This window comes from Dromiciops gliroides, chromosome 3 (assembly GCF_019393635.1).
Source record: "Dromiciops gliroides isolate mDroGli1 chromosome 3, mDroGli1.pri, whole genome shotgun sequence".
Taxonomy (NCBI): domain Eukaryota; kingdom Metazoa; phylum Chordata; class Mammalia; order Microbiotheria; family Microbiotheriidae; genus Dromiciops; species Dromiciops gliroides.
Genome location: NC_057863.1, coordinates 661,011,175 through 661,031,732, shown reverse-complemented (window position 1 = coordinate 661,031,732; position 20,558 = coordinate 661,011,175). Strand labels below are relative to the sequence as shown.

Below are 20,558 nucleotides of genomic sequence, written 5' to 3'. Positions count from 1 at the left end.
GACTCAAGGTGCCTGCATCCCCGAGAGACTACACGAGGCCCCTTAGGGAGGAGGAGACAGAACTAGAACGTTCTACGTCCCCCAAGAGCAGTCAGATGATGAGGACCTCTGGTTCCCTGAGGGAGGAGGGACTGGTGGGTCAGGATTCTTGGCTCCCTGTGGAGGTGGGACCTGAGAGAGGGAGAGAACAGTCAGACGCGGAGGATCTCCCTCCCCCTCCGCGCCCCCTTATCTCCCCAGCGGATAGTATATTTAGCTCCAGGCTCGGCTTTTATCACACTGTCCCCAGAGGAGCTTGAGATCAGAGGCTAACGGACCCCAGTCTCCCCAAGGTCATCCCGGAGACTCGCCCAGTGCCCTTCCAACATGGCAGAGGAGTGAGTGTTGTCTCGGGGACACGGACGCTTGGGTCGCTGGAGGGGCGGGAATCAAGGCCAAGGTCCTTGTGTGGGGAGAAATTTGTCCTGGGTTTTCCTAGACTTGAGAGGGTAGGAGGGGAGGCAAGGTGGTGCCCACCCCCAGTGCAGTAACAACGCCCCCCTCCTTCTCTCTGCAGGAGCAGCGACACGGTGAGAGGAGGGAGAGAATGGAAGGGGGTTTCGGAGTTGGGGGACAGGGACTCCTGGATCCTTGAAGAGGGAGCGGGATGGGAAGAGGACACCTGGGTCCTCGAGGATGTGGAGTGGAAGCTTGGAGGTCAGGGGGCTTCCTCTGGGCTGGGGGTGGGACCCTGGGGTTCCTAGGAGAGACGCCCCTTTGGACGTAGGGCCTTCGAGCCCAGCTGACCCTGGTCTTCTCCAGTTCCCGCCCGGGTCGTCACCCGCACCCAGTCCAGCAGCTCCCCCAGTTCGACGCCGCTCCTCTGTCAACTATCGCGCCTATGCCACCGAGCCTCATGCCAAGGTGATAAGCCAGCGCCTGTGGGCACGGCGTGGGCTTTGGTGGTGGTGGTGGGAACCTAGGCCCTTGGACGCCCCTCGGAGCCCTGCCCTCCCAGGGCGAATTCTGTCAGAATGTTGGAACGCCGCCCCCGGGTTCTGGCCCCGCCCCCAGAACACCAGCCCAACCTTATGGGCATCTGGCCCCGCCCCAGAACACTAGCCCCGCCCCCAATTTTAGCTACTCCTTTGGGATTCTGTCCTCCCCGAATTCCCTTCTCCACCCTATTCCCCGAATTCCAGGCCTCCAGAGATTCGGTTTCTCTCCCCTCCCCAACCTCACCCCAGTCTTTCCCTCCCGCAGAAAAAGTCCAAGATCTCGGCTTCTCGGAAACTGCAGCTGAAGGTGAGGGGAGGGGCCTGGAGGGAGCGATCAGACAGTCACTCAAATACCGCCTGGGAAGTGCGGGAAGTTTGAGGAACCGGAGAGCCGGACTAAGGGGAGGCGAGGGGGAGTTTCGCTGAACAGCGGCTTCGCTCACCCCTCAGACGGGCTCTCGTCCCTCTGCAGACCTTGATGCTACAGATCGCCAAACAGGAGCTGGAGCGCGAGGTGGACGATCGCCGTGGGGAGAAGGGCCGCGTGCTGGGGGAGCGCTGTGCTCCGGTGGAGCTGGCCGGACTTGGTGTCGTCGAGCTCCAGGTATTAGGAGACTCGGAGGTCCTGGCTCACCCTCCTGACTGCGCCAGGGACCCGGGGTGGGGGGGCCTGACTCCACCTCCCTGACTGCGCCAATGACCCCGGGGGCCTGGCTCCCCCTCCTCCACTCCGCCAGGTGTCCGTCTCAATCCTCCTCCCCCTCCCCAAGTCCCTCCCCCCCAGGATCCCTGGCATTGGGCCCCCAGAAGAAATCTCTTAGGGAACCAAGCACCCTCTTCCTCAGGAGCTGTGTCGGGAACTCCACGCCAGAGTGGACAAGGTGGATGAAGAGAGATACGATTTGGAGGCCAAAGTTACGAAGAATGTCACCGAGGTAGGGAGGGAGCAAAGTGGGCAGGCCGGTCACTTTGGAGCACCGGGCCTCGGGGCAGGGCACTTGTGGTCCACGGTCCCGGGCTACCGAGGAAGAAACTGGAGAAGTCCGGGAAGGGAAGGGAAGGGAAGGGAAGGGGCCCACCATCCACGGCGCGAAGCGGTCAGACTCCAAGACCTGCCGTCAGGATGCCCATTCCCTCAGAGATAGGACAGGGTGTGGGAGCCAGGAATCTGTTTGAGGTCAGAGAGGACCAGAGCGAAGGGCAAGTTTAAAGATCGCTAGTTCTGAGTCCCGGCGACAGCAAGTGACCTGCCCATTTAAGGGGGAGGGCAGGCAGGTTCACATCTCTAGCCTCCCAGTCCTGAATTTTTTCTAACCCTCCACCTCCATGCCAAGCTGGGCACCTTCCAGTTGCCCCCAATGAACTTCCCCCTGCATAGGGAGTCTGACACGTCCGCTGCTCTATCCTTGTCAGCCTCTACAGGTGAGCAGACTGAGGCCACCCTGAGCCTTGCATCTTCTGCTGGGAACAGCACATCTCCTGAGAGGAGGAGGCAGCAAGGGGCATATGCAGGGCCAGGCCTCTTCCGTCTGTGTCAGTAAAGGCATCTTCCACCTTCTGCTCCAGCCCAATCTCCCAACAGGGCAAAAAGGAGCAGCCTTCCCTTTGACTCCTCACAGCAGTGCCTGTCCTCTGAGGGTAGAAGAGGGGGTGCCCTCCACTCAAGGATGTCCATTCTCATACCACACCATACCCATCACATCAACTCCTGTAGATCATGATCCAAACTTCCCCCCTACCTGATTCCCCATGCCCATTCCTCCCCAACCCTCCCACCCAGCCCTTCCACTATGCCTTCTGGGATGCTTGTTCCATAGGCAACAACCTTCACTTCATTTTAAATCTATTCCTCTCCCACTCCATCCATCTACTGTCTTACTGAAACCTGACTTCCTCCTGAAGACACAACCTCCCTGACTTCCCTCTCCAGTACGGGCTGCACTTTCCTTCATTCTCCACAGCTCACTGGTCAAGGTTCCTTATTGCTGCTTCCAGACTCTCTCCCTCCATCATTCAGCAGCCTCTCTTTGAGCTTCGTTCTATTCATATCTCCCACCCAATCAAAATCCTGGTAGTTATTATCTCTCCTTCCTTACTCAATGTGTGGTACCTGGTTCACAATATTTCTCTCCTCCCCAACTCCTGCCCTCATCCTAGGGGACTTCAACATACATATTGACTCTTCCTCAAACCTTTTAGTTCCTTAACCTACTCACTTCCCATGAGCTCTGCCACCCCTGACCCCAGCCACACAGAAATATACCAACTCCATGTTCCAGACTTCTGAAATCCCCTTATTTGACCATAATCTATTGGATTTTCATCACTTCCTCTGCCTCCCCTACATTACTCTGTTCATCTTTACTGTGACCTCCAATTCCTTGACCCCTCTCAGGCTATCTCCCCTGCACTAGTCACTCTCTCCTCCCCATTTTGACCCCTTAGTGAACCAATTCAATTCCATACTATCCTTTCTTGAATTGCTATTCCCCTTATCATTTTTCCTATTGTGCCCAAGCTTCAACCTCGGATCACTCCTACACACATGCTACTGAAAAAGAATCAGGCAATCCTTTTGGTTAGGCCCACTGCAGACTTGTTAATACCACCTCCAAAAAGGCTCTCACTGCTGCCAGGCAATCCTACTTTACCTGCTTTATGAATTCACTCTTCCACTCTTTACATCTTTACATTTCTTGACCCTTCTCCAACCTCCCATGGCTCCTCCACCCCTTCTCTCAGCTGAGACCTATTTTACTGAAAAAAAAAATTGAGGCCATTAACCATGAACTCCTTCTTCTCCTGTCTTCCCTATCTCCTATTACTCAGGAGCCTTCTGCCCCTCTTTCCTCCCCCACCCCACCCTGTCTCATATGAAGAGGTGGCTTTACTTCTTTGTTTGTTTTTTGTTTGCAGGGCAAAGAGGGTTAAGTGACTTGCCCAGGGTCACACAGCTAGTAAGTGTCAAGTGTCTGAGGTCAAATTTGAACTCAGGTCCTCCTGAATTCAAGGCCAGTGCTTTATCCACTGCGCCACCTAGCTGCCCCCAGTGGCTTTACTTCTGACCAAGGCAAACCCCTTCTGCCTGCTCAGGTGACTACATCCATCCACTCTCTGCCAACAGATTGCCCCTTCTCTCATCCCCATTCTTTGATTTTTCAACCTGTCTACTGGCTCATGTTCTACTGCCCACAGACATACCCATGTCTCCTCCATCCTGAAAAACCCTTCACTTGATCGTTCTAGCCCCAATAACTGTCATCCTAAATTCCTAGGGTCTCTGGGCATTCCTCCAGCCCTCTTCATTGTAGCGCCCCCTTCTGTTAATTGTTTCTTTTTTGTCCTCTATTTAGCTTGTGTTGGCTATATTTGTTTGTATGTTGTCTCTTGTTCGTAAGGTTTATAAAGTACGTTTCTCATGACCACCCTGCCAAGAAGGTTGGGTGAGGGTTATTATCTTCTTTGGACAGATGAAGACACTGAGTCTCAATAAGGAGTGATTCGCATTTCTAGGTTTACATAATTCTGAGCTGGAAGAGCCCTTAGATATTATCTAGTCTAGTCCCTTCGGTTTTACAGATGAAGAAACTAAAGTTCATAGAAGGAAAGGGACTTGCTCCAGGCCACACAGCTAGTGTCGAAACAGTGACTTGAACTCGGGTCTTTTGATTTGGCTCTTTCCGCTTTACTGGCTTTATTGTGTGTGTGTGTGTGTGTGTGTGTGTGTGTGTGCGGGCGCGCGTGCGTGTGAGGGGCAGGCACGGCGTTGGGAGAGAGAGGAGGTGGGGAGGGAGCCGGCACAGGGTTGGGGGAGAGAGGAGGTGGGGAGGGAGCAGGCACGGCGTTGGGGGAGGGCCATAGAACCCAGGGCTAGATTCAGAATCCACTTCTGCTCCTCAGATTGCTGATCTGACTCAGAAAATCTTTGACCTGAGGGGGAAGTTTAAGCGTCCAGCTCTACGGAGGGTGCGGATCTCAGCAGATGCCATGATGCAGGCCCTGCTGGGAGCCAGAGCTAAAGAGTCCCTGGACCTCAGGGCTCACCTCAAGCAGGTGAAGAAGGATGACACAGAGAAGGTGAGACTCCTCAAGTCCTCAGGGCTGGAACATCCCCTCATTCATTGGATCGTCAAGTATCCGCTAAGCGCCTTCTTGGCACCTGCGAGGCGCTGGGCTCAGTGCCCAGGATAAAAGGACAATCTCTGCTCTCCAGGGGCTCAGCCTAGGGCCGGGGGAACCCGCATGTAGCTGAACCCTAAAGGAAAGGAAGGAGCAGGCAGCTCAAAGACAGAGAGAGAGGAGCCGGGAGTCGGGAGCTGGGGCGGCGGCGGGGGAGGGGGCGGGGACAGATGAGCCGAGGCCGCTGTGTCGGGATCCCGAGTGTCAGGATGGAGGTGATGAAGAAGCTGGGAAGTGGCCCCCTGACCTTGGCCTCCTCCCTGCAGGAAAGTCGAGAGGTAGGAGACTGGAGAAAGAACATCGATGCCCTGAGCGGGATGGAAGGGAGAAAGAAGAAGTTCGAAGGCTGATGGGGCCAAACGGGGATCTCCCCATCCCCCACAACAAACTGGGACGGTGCCCGGCCCTGAATAAAGTTCTCTCTGAGTTGGGGTCACAGAGTGTTTGTCTGGGGAAGCCGCCCCGGGAGCGGCCAGTGCAGAAGGCGGTCTGCGGGGAACTTGGGTAGGAAGTGCTGTGTGGCCCCAGGCGGGGCTGAGCCAGGATTTCTTACCTGTAAAACAAATAGAGGAAAGTCTCTGATCTGTAACTGTGATTGTCTATATTTTGCTGGCCTTGTGACCTTAGTGGAGTCCAGTCCTCTCTAGTCTCTAAGTCTCAGTTTGTCGACCTGTAAAAGGAGAGGACTGTTCCCAGGAATTTCTGGAGAGCCTTCCAGCTGTGTGATTCTGCTCTTTCCTCTTACTGTGAGATATCTGGCAAGTGACTTCCTTCCTCCGGAACTGATTCCCTGTCTAAGGGAGGGGTCAGGTGTCTGGATCAATGCAACAATAAACAGTAAGGGCTTCAATGTGCCAGACCCTGAGCTAAGCAACGGGAACACACACTCCAAAGTGAGGCCATTCCTGCTCTCAGATTACATTCTTCTAGAATCGAGGAAGACCTCTAAGTAAATTCAGGACACAAGACAAATATCTGGTTATGTGGTGGATGGGTCGGGAACAGACTGAATGAAGCTAGGAGATTCCAAGAAGCCACAGTGAAGAGGCTGGGGGGCGGAAAAGCTTGTGAGTGGGGAGCCAGGGAAGGCTAACTGGGATAGAGCCACACCCTAAAGGCCCTATGTGTGGCCACGGCAGCCGGCAAAGTCTCTTAAGTGGTGATCACACTGCATTCTGTCAGCCTTGATGGCAGCTGTAAGTTGGGAATGACCTTGGAGGCCTCTCCTGGCTCCTGACAGCATGGAGCAGAGGCAGAACCCCAGGTCTGAAGTCAGAGAAGGGCCTGGGTTCCAGTCCCAGCTTGGCCTCTTCCTTCCTGGGCAGCCTTTGTAATTTGAGGAGGCTGTTGTAACCAGTAAACTTTTAAGGGCCTTTCCAGCCCTGTCTATCTATAGTTTTATTTAGGACCCTTGGAAGCTATGATGGGGCATCAGGCACTAAGCACTGGGCCAGGGTTTGTCCCAGTGGGAGGAGATCAGGAATTCCAGGGACCTGGTCAGGGCCAGATAGATCAGGCTCATGGGGGCTATGGCTTCAGGCTGAAAACTGTCTTGGATCTGATCTGCCTGCCCCCCTTATGCCAGGACACCCTCCCCTCCCCACCCCACCCCTTGCACCTGTCATCTCCATTTAGGACCTGATGTCACTGAAGGGAAATTTTGATGGGAGACAAAGCAGAGGGGGAGGGGAAGAAGAGACAAAGGAACAAGCATAAGTGAACAGAGAGACAAGATAGAAATGGAGAGATAGAGACAAATGGGGAGATGGAGAAAATAAAAAACCGGGAAATGGAGATTTGGGGTCTGTGATACCTGGTGGAAGGAACTGGGAAGGTTTGGCCTGGAGAGGAAAAGATTGGGGTGGCAAGGGAGAAGGGGTTATGTTCACATCGTTGTATGGCTGTCTTTTGGAAGAGGAAGTGACTCCCTTTCCTTTTGCCATAGGGCAGAACTAGGCACAATGGGTGGGCATTGCATTAGGCTTGATGCAATGGAAAACTGAATTGCAGGGATCCAAAGGGAAATGGGCTTCCTCACTGGCTTCAAGTAGACACTGGGTGATGAATTGTTGGATTTATTGAAGAGGAGTAATTATTTGTCAGATATGTGTTGGGCTAAATGATCATGGAAGACTCATTTGATTTTTAAAAGTCTGGGGGGGGCAGCTAGGTGGCACTGCAGTGGATAAAGCACCAGCCCTGAATTCAGGAGGACCTGAGTTCAAATCCTGCCTCAGACACTTGACACTTACTAGCTGTGTGACCCTGGGTAAATCACTTAACCCTCATTGCCCCGCAAAAATCAAAATGAAAAAAAAAGCCTATGAGAAGAAGAAATTTGGAGACCCCAAAAGGAGAAGGAAACGTTTTTAAAAAGAAGAGAAACAGGAGAAAGAGACACAACAAGACAGGGTAAGAGACAGGAAAGAAAGAAATGTGGGAGAGAGGATAGAGATGCAATCAAGAAGCATTTTTAAGCACTTTGTGTCAGTCCCTGTGCTCATCAATGGGGATAAAAAAGGCAAAACACGGTGTCTACTCTCCAGGAGCCTACAGTCTACTGGATGAGACAACAGGCAAAGCACTAGGTACATACAAGTGGCACAGTGTAAATAGAAGGTAACCTTGGAGGGAAGGCACTAGCAGTTGGGGAAAGGGCAGGAAAACTTTCTGTACAGGGTGGGATTGGAGTGGACTCTTAGAGGAAGCCAGAGAGACTAGGAAGTGGAGGTGAGGAAACAGAGCATTCCAGGAATGGGGCACAGCACATGCAAAGGCACAGAGCTGGAGTGATCAAATGTCTTGGACGAGAAATAGTAAGGAAGAAGGTCGGTTTCTTTGGCTCATATGGTATGTGGAGGGGAGTAAAATGTAAGAAGATTGGAAAAGTGTGTGTGTGTGTGTGTGTGTGTGTGAGAGAGAGAGAGAGAGAGAGAGAGAGAGAGAGAGAGAGAGAGAGAGAGAAAACAAAGGCTGTGAATGGCTTTAAAAGTCAAACAGGATTATTTTATATTTGATCCTGAAGGTAACAGGAAGCCGCTGGAGTAGGGAAAGACTTGAGACCAGGAAATGGGTCTAAACCAGTGTCAGGGTGATGTGAGTGGAGAGAGGAGAGAGAAAGAAAGAAAGAAAAAGGAAGGAAGGAAATGTTATGGGCCCAGAGCACCCCAGAAGTTCTCTGGGGCACATCAAAGAAACCTTCTCCTTGAGAAATTAAACCAAAAGACAGATACACCCAAAGAAATAAGTGGAACTAGATTGGACTGAGCTAGCTCCGGGACCCCCAGCCTTCATTATCACCCCTGGAGATAAGTTTGGGTGTGGCTGCTGCCTTTGTGCTGGGAGGAGGAGAGAGATGGCTTGAGAGATCTGAAGCCACCCCTCACCCAACTCCCCCAGCCACCACCGGTGGGGGATGGTCCTCCCTCAATAGGGGAACTTCCCACAGTCAGACAATCACCTCATTGGACCTCTATAAAAGTATCTGCCTGTCTCCTGCTCGAGGAGATAGGCATCTCAGAGCCAAGCCTCTGTGCTATGCCTTCTCCCCATGAGAAGAAGTCCAAGGATTTCTTTCTTGGTTTGCCTTCCTCAGCTCCTAAATAAACTATTATCTTATTTTACTGGATTTGTGTGCAAGAGGATGTAATTCTTTAAAGAGGAATTCCTAAGGACCCCAAACCCCAACCCTATTTCCCCATAACATAACGAAGGAAGGAAAGAAGGAAGGGAGGAAGGAAATAACAAAGAAAGACAGGCAGACAGGATGAGACTGGGATCTATGGAGACACAAAGTAACTGAGAAACCCCCAAAAGAAAGCAGGGAAAAGCGTCTGAAAACAATAGAAGTGGGGCAAACCCTTCCCCCTTGCCCCACTCACATATGAGGATTGGAAAGACACAACAAGCCAGACAGGAGGAACAGAAGATGGACAGAAAGGGAGACAAGCAGGGTGAGACACCAAGAGTTGAAGGGAGGAGGAGGAGTCCACAACTGGCCCTACCTCAGAGACATCCCCCCACCCCCACCCCCACCCCACCACCCCCGCCCTCGATGGATCTATAAAGCACTCACTTCTCTGTCCCTGACTCACAGCAACTGGTCCAGCCTCAAACAACCTTTTGCTGTTTACCGAAGCCTCAGCCCCAGGTAATGGAGCCTACCCCACCCCACCCCCCATTGCTGGCCTCCTTCCCCAAGCCAGCCACTGTGCTGGGAGATCTATGCAGACAGAGAGAAAGAAACAGAGATTGAGACCCAAAGAGAGATGCACACAGGAGGGAAAGGCAGGGACAGGGCAGCGGGGCAGATTTCTGCTCTATGTAAAGGGAAATGTCTTAATAATTAGAGCTGTCCCCAAAATGGAGAGGATTGTCCTAGGAGGAGAGAGCTCCTCGTTCTGTATGATCTGCAGGTTCAATAATCCATTGTCAGGGACATTTGAGATGATATTCTTTATTTTTGTTTAGGTATAGGGCAGAGTGATTGGCTGGGTCCCTTTCAACCCTGAGATTTTGTAGCTAGGAGACAAAGTAGAGAAATGGAGAGGGAGATGGGGGGGGGGGGAGTGAGAGCAAGAGTGAGAGATAGACACATGCAGACAAGAGGTAGAGGCAGAGAGGCAAAAAGTGAGAGACAGAGACAATCATAGATGCAGACAGCCATAAACAGTGACAGACAGAAACAAATAATGAGAGACGGAATCAGACGAGACAGTTTACAGTAAGGGTGGAGGTTTGTGTGTATGTGTTGAGAGGAAACCTACTGGTCTGCCCATTCCAAGAAGGATGGTTGGGGGACAGGGTCGGGGGGGAAGACTGATCTCCAGGGACCTTCTTTTCTAGTACTAGTGACTTGACTCTGACCTTGGAAAATTCCGTTCCCCTTCTAGGACTCAGTTGTTTATCTATAAAACTGGAGTAGGGGAAGCCAAAACTTCATTCAACTCCTAAGAATATGAAGCTGGGGTGGTTGGTGGTAGTCTAAATGGATAGTTTTAAGGTCAGGGGTTTGGTTAGGGGAAGTAAGGGCGGGTCTGAGTCAGGGCTAGTGGGCAACTCTATCCTTATTCGGACATATCCCTGACCTTGGCCCCAGCCCGAGACCCCCAGAAATAGCTTCTGACAGGCTAGGAGAGGGAACTGGGGGCGGCTATTGTCTGTCCCAAGAATGCCTAGAGATAATCTCCCCGATCAGGTTCCTGCCCGTCCCCCAGTGCCCTGAGGCCAAAAGACAGGTGGTGGGGATGGTGGGGGAGGGGCCCCTAATGCTGCCACCCCGACCCCTCCATCGCTTTGGTAGCTCCAGAGATCCCCAGCTCCCACCCTTCAGGGACACAAACTTCTAGATCATCTCTCTCTCTTTGTGTGTGTGTGTGTGTGTGTGTGTGTGTGTGGCAATTGGGGTTAAGTGACTTCCCCAGGGTCACACAGCTAGTAAATGTTAAGTGTTTGAGGCCGGATTTGAACTCAGGTACTCCTGACTCCAGGGCCGGTGCTCTATCCAGTGCGCCACCTAGCTGCCCCTGTTCTTTCTTTTTCTTTTTTTTTTTTTTGATCATCTCTCTTCTTACTTCTCTCCAGGTTACTCCAACCATGTCAGACGCAGAAGAGCAGGATTATGAGGAGTAAGTATGGGGAGAGGCAGCTGTTGGAGAGTAAGGGGATGGGGAGACCTTGATGTCCGAATCTGACTTCTTCCTCTCTCCTGTCCCAATCTGTAGGGAACAGCAGGAAGGTGAGTCGGGGGACTCGGGGTCCTGAGGGTGCAGGCACTGGGGCTTGGACACTTGGGTCCTGTGTTCAAGACTAGCAAAGCAGGCGGCCGAGCGCCCAGAGGGCGCGTTAACTCTTTCAGCACCACGACGCTGTCCACCCGCCTCCTCCCAAGCCAATCTTTTCTCTTTTTTCTCTATCCTGCTACCCTCTGAAGAGGAGGCTGCCGAAGAGGAAGAGGAAGGTGAGCTAGACGGGGTGGGGGAAGAGGGACGCTTGGCTCTCTGCATTAGGGGTGGCGACTGGAAGCCGGGATTTTCTTACTAGGTGAACCCTAAAGGCCGAAAGGCTCTTAGAGATCCTGAGTCCGAACAGGCCCGGTTTACAGATGGGGAGTGGTGGTGGCAGGGCGGATTCCGGAGCCCAGAGAGGGCAAAGGGGCTGCCGAGGTTACACAGTGGGTGGGACTTCTCCCCCGCACCGGATTCTTCCCTTTAACAGCCTCTCCTCTTTCTCCCTCTCTCCCTGCACCGCTGGCGGGGCCGTTTCCCTCTCCCAATTCCTTGCTTCTCCCTCTCCCCCCACCCCAGCCCCCGAGGAGTCGGAGCCGGTCGCAGAGCGAGGTATGGTGGTCGCTTCGCTTCCGTCTCCGGGAACCGGGGCGGGGACGGGGGGGGGGAACCCCATCCAGTCAGCGGCTCCTTTAAGCGCCCCTTGGGCGCCCTATAAAAAATAACCCACGCCCCCCCCCTTAAAGGGGCCGCATCCACTTCTCCTTTCCCACACCTGTCCTCTTCTTTCCTCGATATACATTCAAAGGTTTGGGGTTGGGTGATGGGAGGGAGGGGACTTGGGTCCGGAAGAAAGCTGGGGGCTGGGAAACCCTAGATACCTGAAGTCCTGGGTGGGTTAGAGACTGGGAGATATCTGAATCTGAATTCCTAATGGGGAGCCTGGGTCCCTGAGGGGGTGGGGGAAGGAGTTGTGCTGGGGGCCAGGACAAATGGGTGAGGGGGTATCTGGGTCCCTGAGTGGGAAGGTACTGGGGGACAGGAAATATGGTTCCCTGGAGGGGTGGGGAACCCCCCCCCCAAAGTTGTGAATGTATACAGTCGCTGTGTGATCCCAGCTCTGCACCCCCTGCCCCTTTCCTCTCCTTCCTGAGGGTAAGTAGAATCGGTACCTAGAAACCTGGACCCTTCCCAAGTCTCCCTGGGGCCCAAGACCAAGGGAAGCATTCGTCTCCCAACCCAATTTCCAGTCTCTAATTATCTTTCTCTGTCTTCACCTTCCTCCTTACAGAAGAGGAGCGACCCAAACCCAGGTGAGTATCTGTCCTAAGGGTGGATGGCAGAACGACTGGGCACCCAGAGAGACTCCCCAAACCACAAAGAATGCCAAGGATGGAAAGGCATTGAGGGATCTCTGTGACTAATCCTTTCCTATTTCACAGATAGGGGAGGTGGGACTCAGAAAGAGAAAAGTGCTTTTGCCCAGGGTCACACAGGGAGTCTTGACCAACAGAATACGGGAAGCCTGCTTAGGAGATATTTGGTTCATCACTGCATTGTAGATAGAGGGAAAATGAAGTCCACAAACGAATAGGGGACTTGGCCAAGCTTACATAGTGAGCCTTTCTCCCAAATCCCCTATTTAGTCCTGCCTCAAGTGGTCTCAAGGGAGCTGAGAAGTGGCCTGAAGACACCGAGGATGGACAGATTCTTGGGGCTTCATGGAAGATGCAGCTCTGTCTCTTATCTGCCCAAGATTGGGGGGGGGGAATAGAGAAGAGAGCAAAAGGCAGCCTAGCCCTCCTTGCTGAGGCCTCCTCCAACCCACTTCTGTTCCTCTCCCCACCCCAGCAGGCCCGTGGTGCCTACACTGATCCCGCCAAAGATCCCTGAGGGAGAGAGAGTTGATTTTGATGTGAGTGGAGGGAGGGGATGCATGACGCTAGGGGCTTCCAGTATCCCTGTCTCCTGGAGTTGGGGGCTGCAAATTTGTGGCATCCAGTCTAACACTGCGCTTTGTGCCTGCTCTATGTCTGGTGGGAGGAGTCTCAAGCAGGTGCTGGTCAGCACCAGCCCTTTCAACCTATAGGTTTGCCCCCTGAAGCCCTAAGCCTGCACTTGCAGAAATCTGGGCTTGGGGAAATCCGGACTCAGAGCCTGCTCTCTCAAAGGCCACTGAGACTGAACATTCAAAACTTCCACATGGCAACTGGGTTAGAGCAGGGAAGCCTGGGAGGCTCGGAAACAAGGTCCCCTCCAACCTCCTGCACCCCACATACCACCCCTAGGACATCCACCGAAAACGCATGGAGAAGGACCTGCTGGAACTGCAGACGCTCATCGATGTGCACTTTGAGCAGAGGAAGAAGGAAGAGGAGGAGCTGGTGGGGCTGAAGGACCGGATTGTGAGTGGCTGGTGCTCCCCCACCCCGTCCATGGGGACAGGTGAAGGGACTTGCCCAAGCTCACGCCATGCCACGAATATCTCTGAGCACATCACAGCCAGGCCCGCCTCCAGCCTTGTGACGGGAAAGACCACGTGGTCAGAGGTGGCCGGCTTTTGGGACTTCAGGGACCTGGAGTCCACCCTCCCATTTTACAAATGAGGAAACTGAGGCCCAGAGTGGTACAGCGACTTTTGTGCAGAGGTCAAGGTCACACTGTAAGCAGGAACTTCTAGAGAGCCTTGAATGCATGGCCAGGTGGCTTAGTTGTGTGATGTTAGGCAAGTCACCTCACCTCTGTCTACCTCAGTTTTTTCATCTGTAAAAATGGGGATAATAATAGCACCTCTATCTTGGGATTGTTTTGTTAGGATGCAATGAGACAATTGTAAAGTGCTTTGCAAACCTTAAAGTACTAGAGAAATGCTGTTATTATTATATTAGTGTTATTATTGTTAGGAGTGGGGATTGAGGGGCAGCTAGGTGGCGCAGTGGATAAAGCACGGGTCCTGGATTCAAGAGGACCTGAGTTCAAATCCAGCCCCAGACACTTAACACTTACTAGCTGTGTGACTTAACCCTCATTGCCCCGCCCCCCCAAAGGAGTGGGGATTGAGACCCTAAGAGACAGAAGAAGGGATGTCCCTAAGATCCTGTGAATCTGGATCAGAGCTAGAAATCAGGACTTCTGATTTCCTTTCCACCCTCCCAGTCTTGCTTCCTGACTCTCCCAGGAATTATGTGGTGCCATGGGGAAATGGGAGTCCTGGGAGGACCACTGGGGGCAGTCCTTTCATCTTGCTCACCCCTCCCTACAGGAACGCCGAAGAGCTGAGAGAGCAGAGCAGCAGCGAGTTCGGACTGAGAAGGAGAGAGAGCGCCAAGCCAAACTGGCGGTGGGGCTCCCTCCTCCTCCCCTTCCTCTCTCCTTCTCTCCCTCCCCTTCTCCTTCTTCTTCTTCTTCCCCTCCCCTCTCCCTCCCCCTTTCCTATCCCCTTCCCCCTCTCTTCCCCCTCCCCCTCTCCCTCCCCTTCCCCTCCCTCTTTACCCCTCTCCCTCCTTCCCACAGAGAGAGCCCCTCTGCTGTGTGTGCCCTCCCTGAGCCCAGGTTCCCACATCTCTAAGCCAAGGGGACTAGACTCTGTCCTCTCTAAAGGTCCTACCCGTTGGGTTGTTCCTGGAGCCTTGACCTTGTCTAGGGAAAAGAAGTTATTTAAGTGGGCCTGCTATCCAGACAGCTTACAGGTTCAGGTCTGGAGTTAGTCTCTCTGGGCCTCTGTTTCTTCCTGAATGACAGGGTGAGAAAGAGCTTACTCTGTGCCAAGCCCCATGCTAAGTTCTGAGGATACTCAGATACTCAACAGCACCTCCCCCCCCCAGTTTACATTCTAATGTGGGAGACAGCTTCTGGAGGAGGGGGCAGCCGCAGGCCAAGTGGCAAAGCATCAGCTGTGACCCCAGAGGCTTGTGTGTGGCCTTGAAGGGTTTCATGTGGGATGGGTCGGTGAAAAATGTCACAAATCCTCAAGACCCCACCCCCAATCTGTCCCATGAAATTCGTGCAATCTCTTTCTGCACGCCCCCCCTTCCCCAGGAGGAGAAGATGAGGAAGGAGGAAGAGGCCAAGAAGCGGGCTGAAGATGATGCCAAGAAAAAGAAGGTCCTGTCCAACATGGGAGCCCACTTTGGGGGTTACCTGGTCAAGGTGAGACTGGCTGAGCCTCTGAGAAGGGGGGCTCAGTGCTAGAGATCGGGGTGCCTGGGTCCTCAATTATCCTCCCTCCCCAACAGGCTGAGCAGAAGCGTGGGAAACGCCAGACTGGGAGGGAGATGAAACAGAGGATTCTGTCTGAGCGGAAGAAACCCCTGAATATCGACCACATGGGGGAGGAGCAGCTCAGGTGGGGGAAGGGATGAAAGGGGAGGGGGAGGAGGAGGGGGGAGGGAGAAAGGAGGGAGAGGGGGGAGAGACATAGACACCGAGCCTCTGAGACACAGGGAAAGGGATATAGAAACATGGGGAAGATTATGAGAGAACGAGAGTCACATTTAGAAACAGAAAAGGAAATCGGGGTGGAACGGGAAGTCTGAGATCAGTCAATCAACAAACATTTGTCAAGTATCTACTCTAGGCCAGGCCACCAAGGTCCCTTCACAAAAGCAGCCAAAGCTGTAATAGGCAGGAGCAGAGGAATGACGCCTGGCGGCCACCAGGGGGCGCCCGGAGCTCGTCAGTTACACTAACGTTCCGCGGGGTAAATGACAACCTTCCCGAGCCTCGATGCTTTTATCTGTAAAATGCAGACCATAAGAGCACTGATCCCCCCAGGTTTGTTTTGAGCCTCGGGTGGTGCCCGGTGGAGAAGGACTGTGTCGTCCTGGAGGCAGTAGGGGGTCGCTGAGTAGGGGCTGGCAGGGGCGCATCTTCGCTTTAAGAGAATCTCACCTTGCCGAGAGAGGCAGACGCGCAGGGAGGTGGAGCCGGAGAGATGAGCAGATGTGAAGGCACTGCTGGAGGCGGTGTGCAAGGGCACATTTGGGGAGAACCGGGCACAGGAGAGGGGCCGAGCCACAAAAGGAGGGGGAGAAACCCCGAGAGACAAGGACGGAGGGGAGGGAGGGAAGGCTAGCGATCGTGGCCGGATGAGAGAAAGAAGGAAGGAGACAAGTCAGGAGGTTAAGCCGGAACCAGGGACGCGCGCTGCGCCTGAGGCTGGGGGGCTGGGGGTGGAGGGAGCCTGGGGGGTTGGATCTGGAGGGCTCTTTGCGAGTGGGTGGGTGGGGGTCCGTGGGGCCCATGGTCCTCGGCGCCCCTCGTGCAGGGAGAAGGCGCGGGAGCTGTCCGACTGGATTCACCAGCTGGAGTCTGAGAAGTTTGACCTGACTGAGAAACTTCGGCAGCAGAAGTATGAGGTGAGGGCAGGGGACGTCTAAGGGAAGGAGGTTCGGGTGTCCGTCATTCATTCCTCTGGACCGACCTCTCCGTCCTCCTCCACCCCCAGATCAATGTCCTCTACAACCGAATCAGCCATGCCCAGAAATTGTAAGTCGGCTTCGGCCCCTTCCTCTACCTTCTTCTGGTCCACAAGCCCTCCACACCCCTTCTTCCCATACCTTAGCCATCTCCCCCCACCACACACACATCTTATTGTGTCTCTCTCGAGTCCCCACCTCCCTCTCTGTCCCGTGTTCCTTTGCTCCACGTTTTCTATCCATGAGTTTGGTAGGAGTGTGGTGTCATGTGTGTTCGTGTGTGTTCGTGTGTGTTCGTGTGTGGTTCATTGTGTGTTCATGTATATTTCCTTCTCTCTTCCTCAACTGTTCTTCTTCTGTTCAATTGTGATCAGGATTCCACAACTTACTAGAAAGGGATGGTGACTGGCCTTCTAGAAGAGAAACCTGTGACCACACAGAAGCCGAGCATGGCTGGTCAGATGCCAGACTTTTTAGACAGGAGGACAAGCTGGGCAGTCAGAGGATGCTGTAGAGAGCAGTAAATGGAGAGATGTGTGAGCTAGAAAGTAGTGACTTCTAAATGGGCCAGGCTGAAAGTGTAGTCACTAATGTGTCGGGGTCATCTGTGAAAGAAGTCTCCAGTGGGGTGCCCCAGGGATCTGTGCTTACTTTACCTTGTCGCTGGGATAAAGGTCTAGGTGGCATCCTTCTTGAGTCTGCTTTTGACACAAGGCTGGCAAATATAGCTGTCCTGTTGGATGACGGAACCCAAAGGCTCTCAAAAGGCTACGGTGCTGGGCAGAATCGACTAAGATGAAATTCTATGGGAAGAAATATCTTACACTTTGATCCCTGATCATGGGGTCATGGGATCATTGATGCCAAGTTAGAAGGAACCTCAGAAGCCAAGGAATTCAAGGTCACTGTTTTACACAGGAGGAAGCCGTGTCTGAGGAGGGAAGTTACTCGCTTAAGTCACACAGGGACATGAAGACTGTGAGTTGCTCAAGCTGCTGTGCAGCTGCATGGCCAACCCACAGGGCGGATCCTCCAGGGCATCCTGACTGGGTCAGACATGAATGGAACAGGTGGATAGGGCCTAGGCCCCAAGCCTGGCCTTGGGATCTTGGGCAGTCCTCCCAAGCTGCTCTCTGAAATCAAAGCCCATCTCCTCAGGCAGAACATTCTTTCTTTCTTTCTTTCTTTTTTTTTTTGTGGGGCAAGGGGGTTAAGTGACTTGCCCAGGGTCACACAGCTAGTAAATGTCAAGTGTCTGAGGCTGGATTTGAACTCAGGTCCTCCTGACTCCAGGGCCAGTGCTCTATCCACTGCGCCACCTAGCCGCCCCTAGGCAGAACATTCTTTTGGCCAAGAAGAGCTGCTTCTGACCTTGTACACTTACCAGCTGGGTGGCCCTGGGCAGTTAAATTCTGGGCCTCAGCTCATTCAGCTGGTAAAGTAAGGAGGCCGGTTGAATCCTCCAGCGCCCATTGAGCTGGAAGTGAGGGATGCCCAAAGGCCAGTAGAGAAGGACGTAGTGGGTTGCAGTGGCTCAGCACACAACACTGATGAAGGCCTGAACATCAGGGTTGGTGTGAGGATGACACCACAGAGACATAACTCTGTCGTGAGGGGGAGCCAGTGCTGGTTACATTCCCTGCTGGAGCTCTCCTAGGGACTCTGGAGGAGTCACATAGGATGAGAAGTCGTGGGAGGCCTGTGCCAGCACCCATTCACTGCAGCCTCCAAGTCAGTGCTTGATGCTTGGGTGAGAGAAAAAAACCACCTTGGCAAATACACGCTAGGGGAAGCAGGGTTAGTCATCGATCTGAAAAAGATTAGGGGATGTTAGTGGACCACAAACTCAGTATGAGGCAATGATGTAATTTGGAAGCCAAAAAAGGGTGAGATGCATTAAGAGCTGTATGTGTCCAGAACCAGGGAATGACCTAGACCCACGGCTCTGGGAGGAGAGGGCAGCCTGGTCGTGGAAGGGGGAGCAAGGGCCACTTCTGACCCTAGTATGGGCCTGGTAAGTTCTGGGCACTGCAGGCTAGCACGGACGTGGGTTGTTGGGCTGCTGGCCTGGGAAAGGCCACCAAGATGACTCATGTCCTCTGCCTGGGAGAGTTGAGGGAATTGGGAACATTAAGGCCAGAAAAGAGAAGATTGGGAGCTGGGCTAGGACATGATGGCTGCCTTCACATGTCTGAAGGGCTAAGTTGGGGGGGGGAGCCACCTTGTACTTTTTGGGGAGGAGAGGTTCAATTTAGGCTGGATGTTGGGCAAAGCTTTTTTTTTAGCGAGGCAATTGGGGTTAAGTGACTTGCCCAGAGTCACACAGCTAGTAAGTGTTAAGTGTCTGAGGCCGGATTTGAACTCAGGTACTCCTGAATTCAGGTCTGGTGCTCTATCACTGCACCACCTAGCTGCCCCATGGGCAGAGCTTTTTAATGATAGGAGCAGTCCTGGTGTGGAATGGGCTTCCCCTCCTTGGGGGTCTTCAAGCAGGGTTGAGACAGCCACTTGTCAAGTGTATTGGGGGGGTGGGTGGCTCCTCTATCAGGCATGGACAGACTAGCTGACTGAGGTCCTTCAAACCCTGAGAGGTCCTGGACATGTGTGATCCTGGCCTCGCAACCTTTTCATCTGGGTTTTTTCCAGCTCCCTCTCCCTCTCCCCCTCTCTTTCCTCCCCTTTCTCCAGCTACCTCTCTCTGTCTCTGATTGTCTGTCTCTCTGTCTCCGTCTCAGGCCAAGCCTGTCTCTCGATCCCCCTCTGTATCTGCCTTCCTTACACTCAGTCCCCCCATCTGTTTCTCCCTGGGTCTCTCTCTTTCCAGACTCTGTGTCATTGCACACTTCAATGTTCCCTTTCCTCTCCTTTCTTTCCTTCCTCTCCATCCCATCCTATATACCATCTTAGGTCCTTGCCTCCCCTTGTTCACCAATAAGACTCAAACACCACCAAATCCCTTGACTGTGATGATGATAACTGAGTAAGAAACAAGCCTCACACTCTAAATAATGGCAGCTCGTGTTGATTCAATGAACCCCATAAACATCAGCCAGCTGTCCGTGAGCACCCTGGACAACGGCTTTGGGGGCTGTGTTAGTTTATATTAGTTTATGGGATCTGGGCTTGCAGGGGGGAGGAGGTGGGCTTCCTGGGACCCCCTCTATCCCTGGGTCTAACTCCATCCATTTCCCTGAGCAGCAGGAAGGGGGCCGGCAAGGGTCGTGTTGGTGGACGCTGGAAGTGAGCCTTCCATCCCAGGAGGCACCTGGAGAGAGGATCCAAGTGGCCCCTTCCATCTTGCCCATATGGTGATGGCCCCTGAGATGCCCCCCAGTCCTGTGACCCTGCAAGCACCCCCTGCCCTCGCCTACACCTTCAGCTTCTTGCCTGAAATCCTGGAATAAACACACCCCTGAGCAGTCAGCCAAGGTCCAGTCTCTGGTTCTTCTGGAAAGACAACATACCCAGGGGCAGGACGCTCTCTGCAGATTGGCCTTGTCTAGTCCTGTCCTCAAGCTTGGGATGTAGGTGACAGAAGGCCCTTAGAGCACTTCCTGCAGTGGAAGGAATAGTGGGTTTGGAGTGGGAAAACCTGGGGTACTGCCTGCAGATGGCTTAGATTCCAATGGGACGTGCAGATAGATAAGAAGAATATACAAATAACCGCAGACTGGCGCCGGGCAAGGGGGCTTGGCCCCACTAAGGGGCTCCAACTTGTGGCTCATGTAGTCACTGGGCTTAGGAGGTGGGCCTCTAAAGAGGCTGGGCTGCTGTCTTTCTCATTATTTCAGTCACCAAGCATTTATTAAGCACCTACTATGTGTCAGGGATTGTAGTAAGCACTGACTTATTTCTGGCTCTATACACCCATAACCCAGACTCCCTGGGAAAACCATTTATAGCTCAGCTTTGGCCCACGTCTAGGGACTCCCCCCAAAGAAGAAAAGTACACAATATACAATCTAGATAGGACAGCTATTTTTTTCCCTCCATACAATACAAAAGACTCAAGTGCACGATGAGAAAGAGTCAGGAGATGAACCAGTAACCTTTATCTTTCTGGAGCTGGGCCAGCCAGTGCAGGGTGTGGACTCATCCTCCCTTCACAGTAATCTTCTTGGAGAAAGTGTGGCTGCCGAAGCATCTTGGCTGCCATCCTGCTCTCCATGAGTGAGCCAGGAGCTCCCAACCAGGGGAACTCACCAGGCTGAAGACGATCATCTCAGAATTATTGGTCGGGCAGCTAGGTGGCGCAGTGG

At 53.3% G+C, this 20,558-nt stretch overlaps 1 protein-coding gene across 8 annotated transcripts; it reads left to right on the top strand.

Annotated features, from left to right (window-relative positions):
• The first annotated feature begins 94 nt into the window (after positions 1–94).
• On the top strand, positions 95–19,722 carry LOC122750977 (troponin T, slow skeletal muscle). Of its 8 annotated transcripts, none has more exons than XM_043997866.1 (20): positions 137–377; positions 557–569; positions 802–903; positions 1,243–1,284; positions 1,450–1,581; positions 1,823–1,912; positions 4,878–5,054; positions 10,740–10,783; positions 10,880–10,893; positions 11,089–11,115; positions 11,462–11,494; positions 12,174–12,195; positions 12,734–12,797; positions 13,171–13,287; positions 14,145–14,222; positions 14,921–15,031; positions 15,118–15,227; positions 16,149–16,239; positions 16,329–16,369; positions 19,498–19,722. In XM_043997866.1, the coding sequence occupies exons 1-20, from the start codon at positions 367–369 to the stop codon at positions 19,541–19,543; spliced, it is 1,365 nt and encodes a 454-aa protein (XP_043853801.1). In that variant the 5' UTR covers positions 137–366; the 3' UTR covers positions 19,544–19,722. The 8 variants fall into 8 exon arrangements, with proteins under 8 accessions (XP_043853805.1, XP_043853802.1, XP_043853803.1 ...); XM_043997871.1 differs by having other exon boundaries at positions 138–377; positions 12,737–12,797; XM_043997864.1 differs by lacking the exon at positions 16,329–16,369 and having other exon boundaries at positions 131–377.
• The last annotated feature ends 836 nt before the right edge of the window (positions 19,723–20,558 follow it).

Bases quoted from the DNA above. Each gene is read 5' to 3' on its own strand.
- LOC122750977 (XM_043997864.1), top strand. The intron at 11,116-11,461 runs GTGAGCTAGACG...CCCCCACCCCAG, and splicing joins TGCCGAAGAGGAAGAGGAAG to CCCCCGAGGAGTCGGAGCCG. The intron at 15,228-16,148 runs GTGGGGGAAGGG...CCCCTCGTGCAG, and splicing joins ATGGGGGAGGAGCAGCTCAG to GGAGAAGGCGCGGGAGCTGT.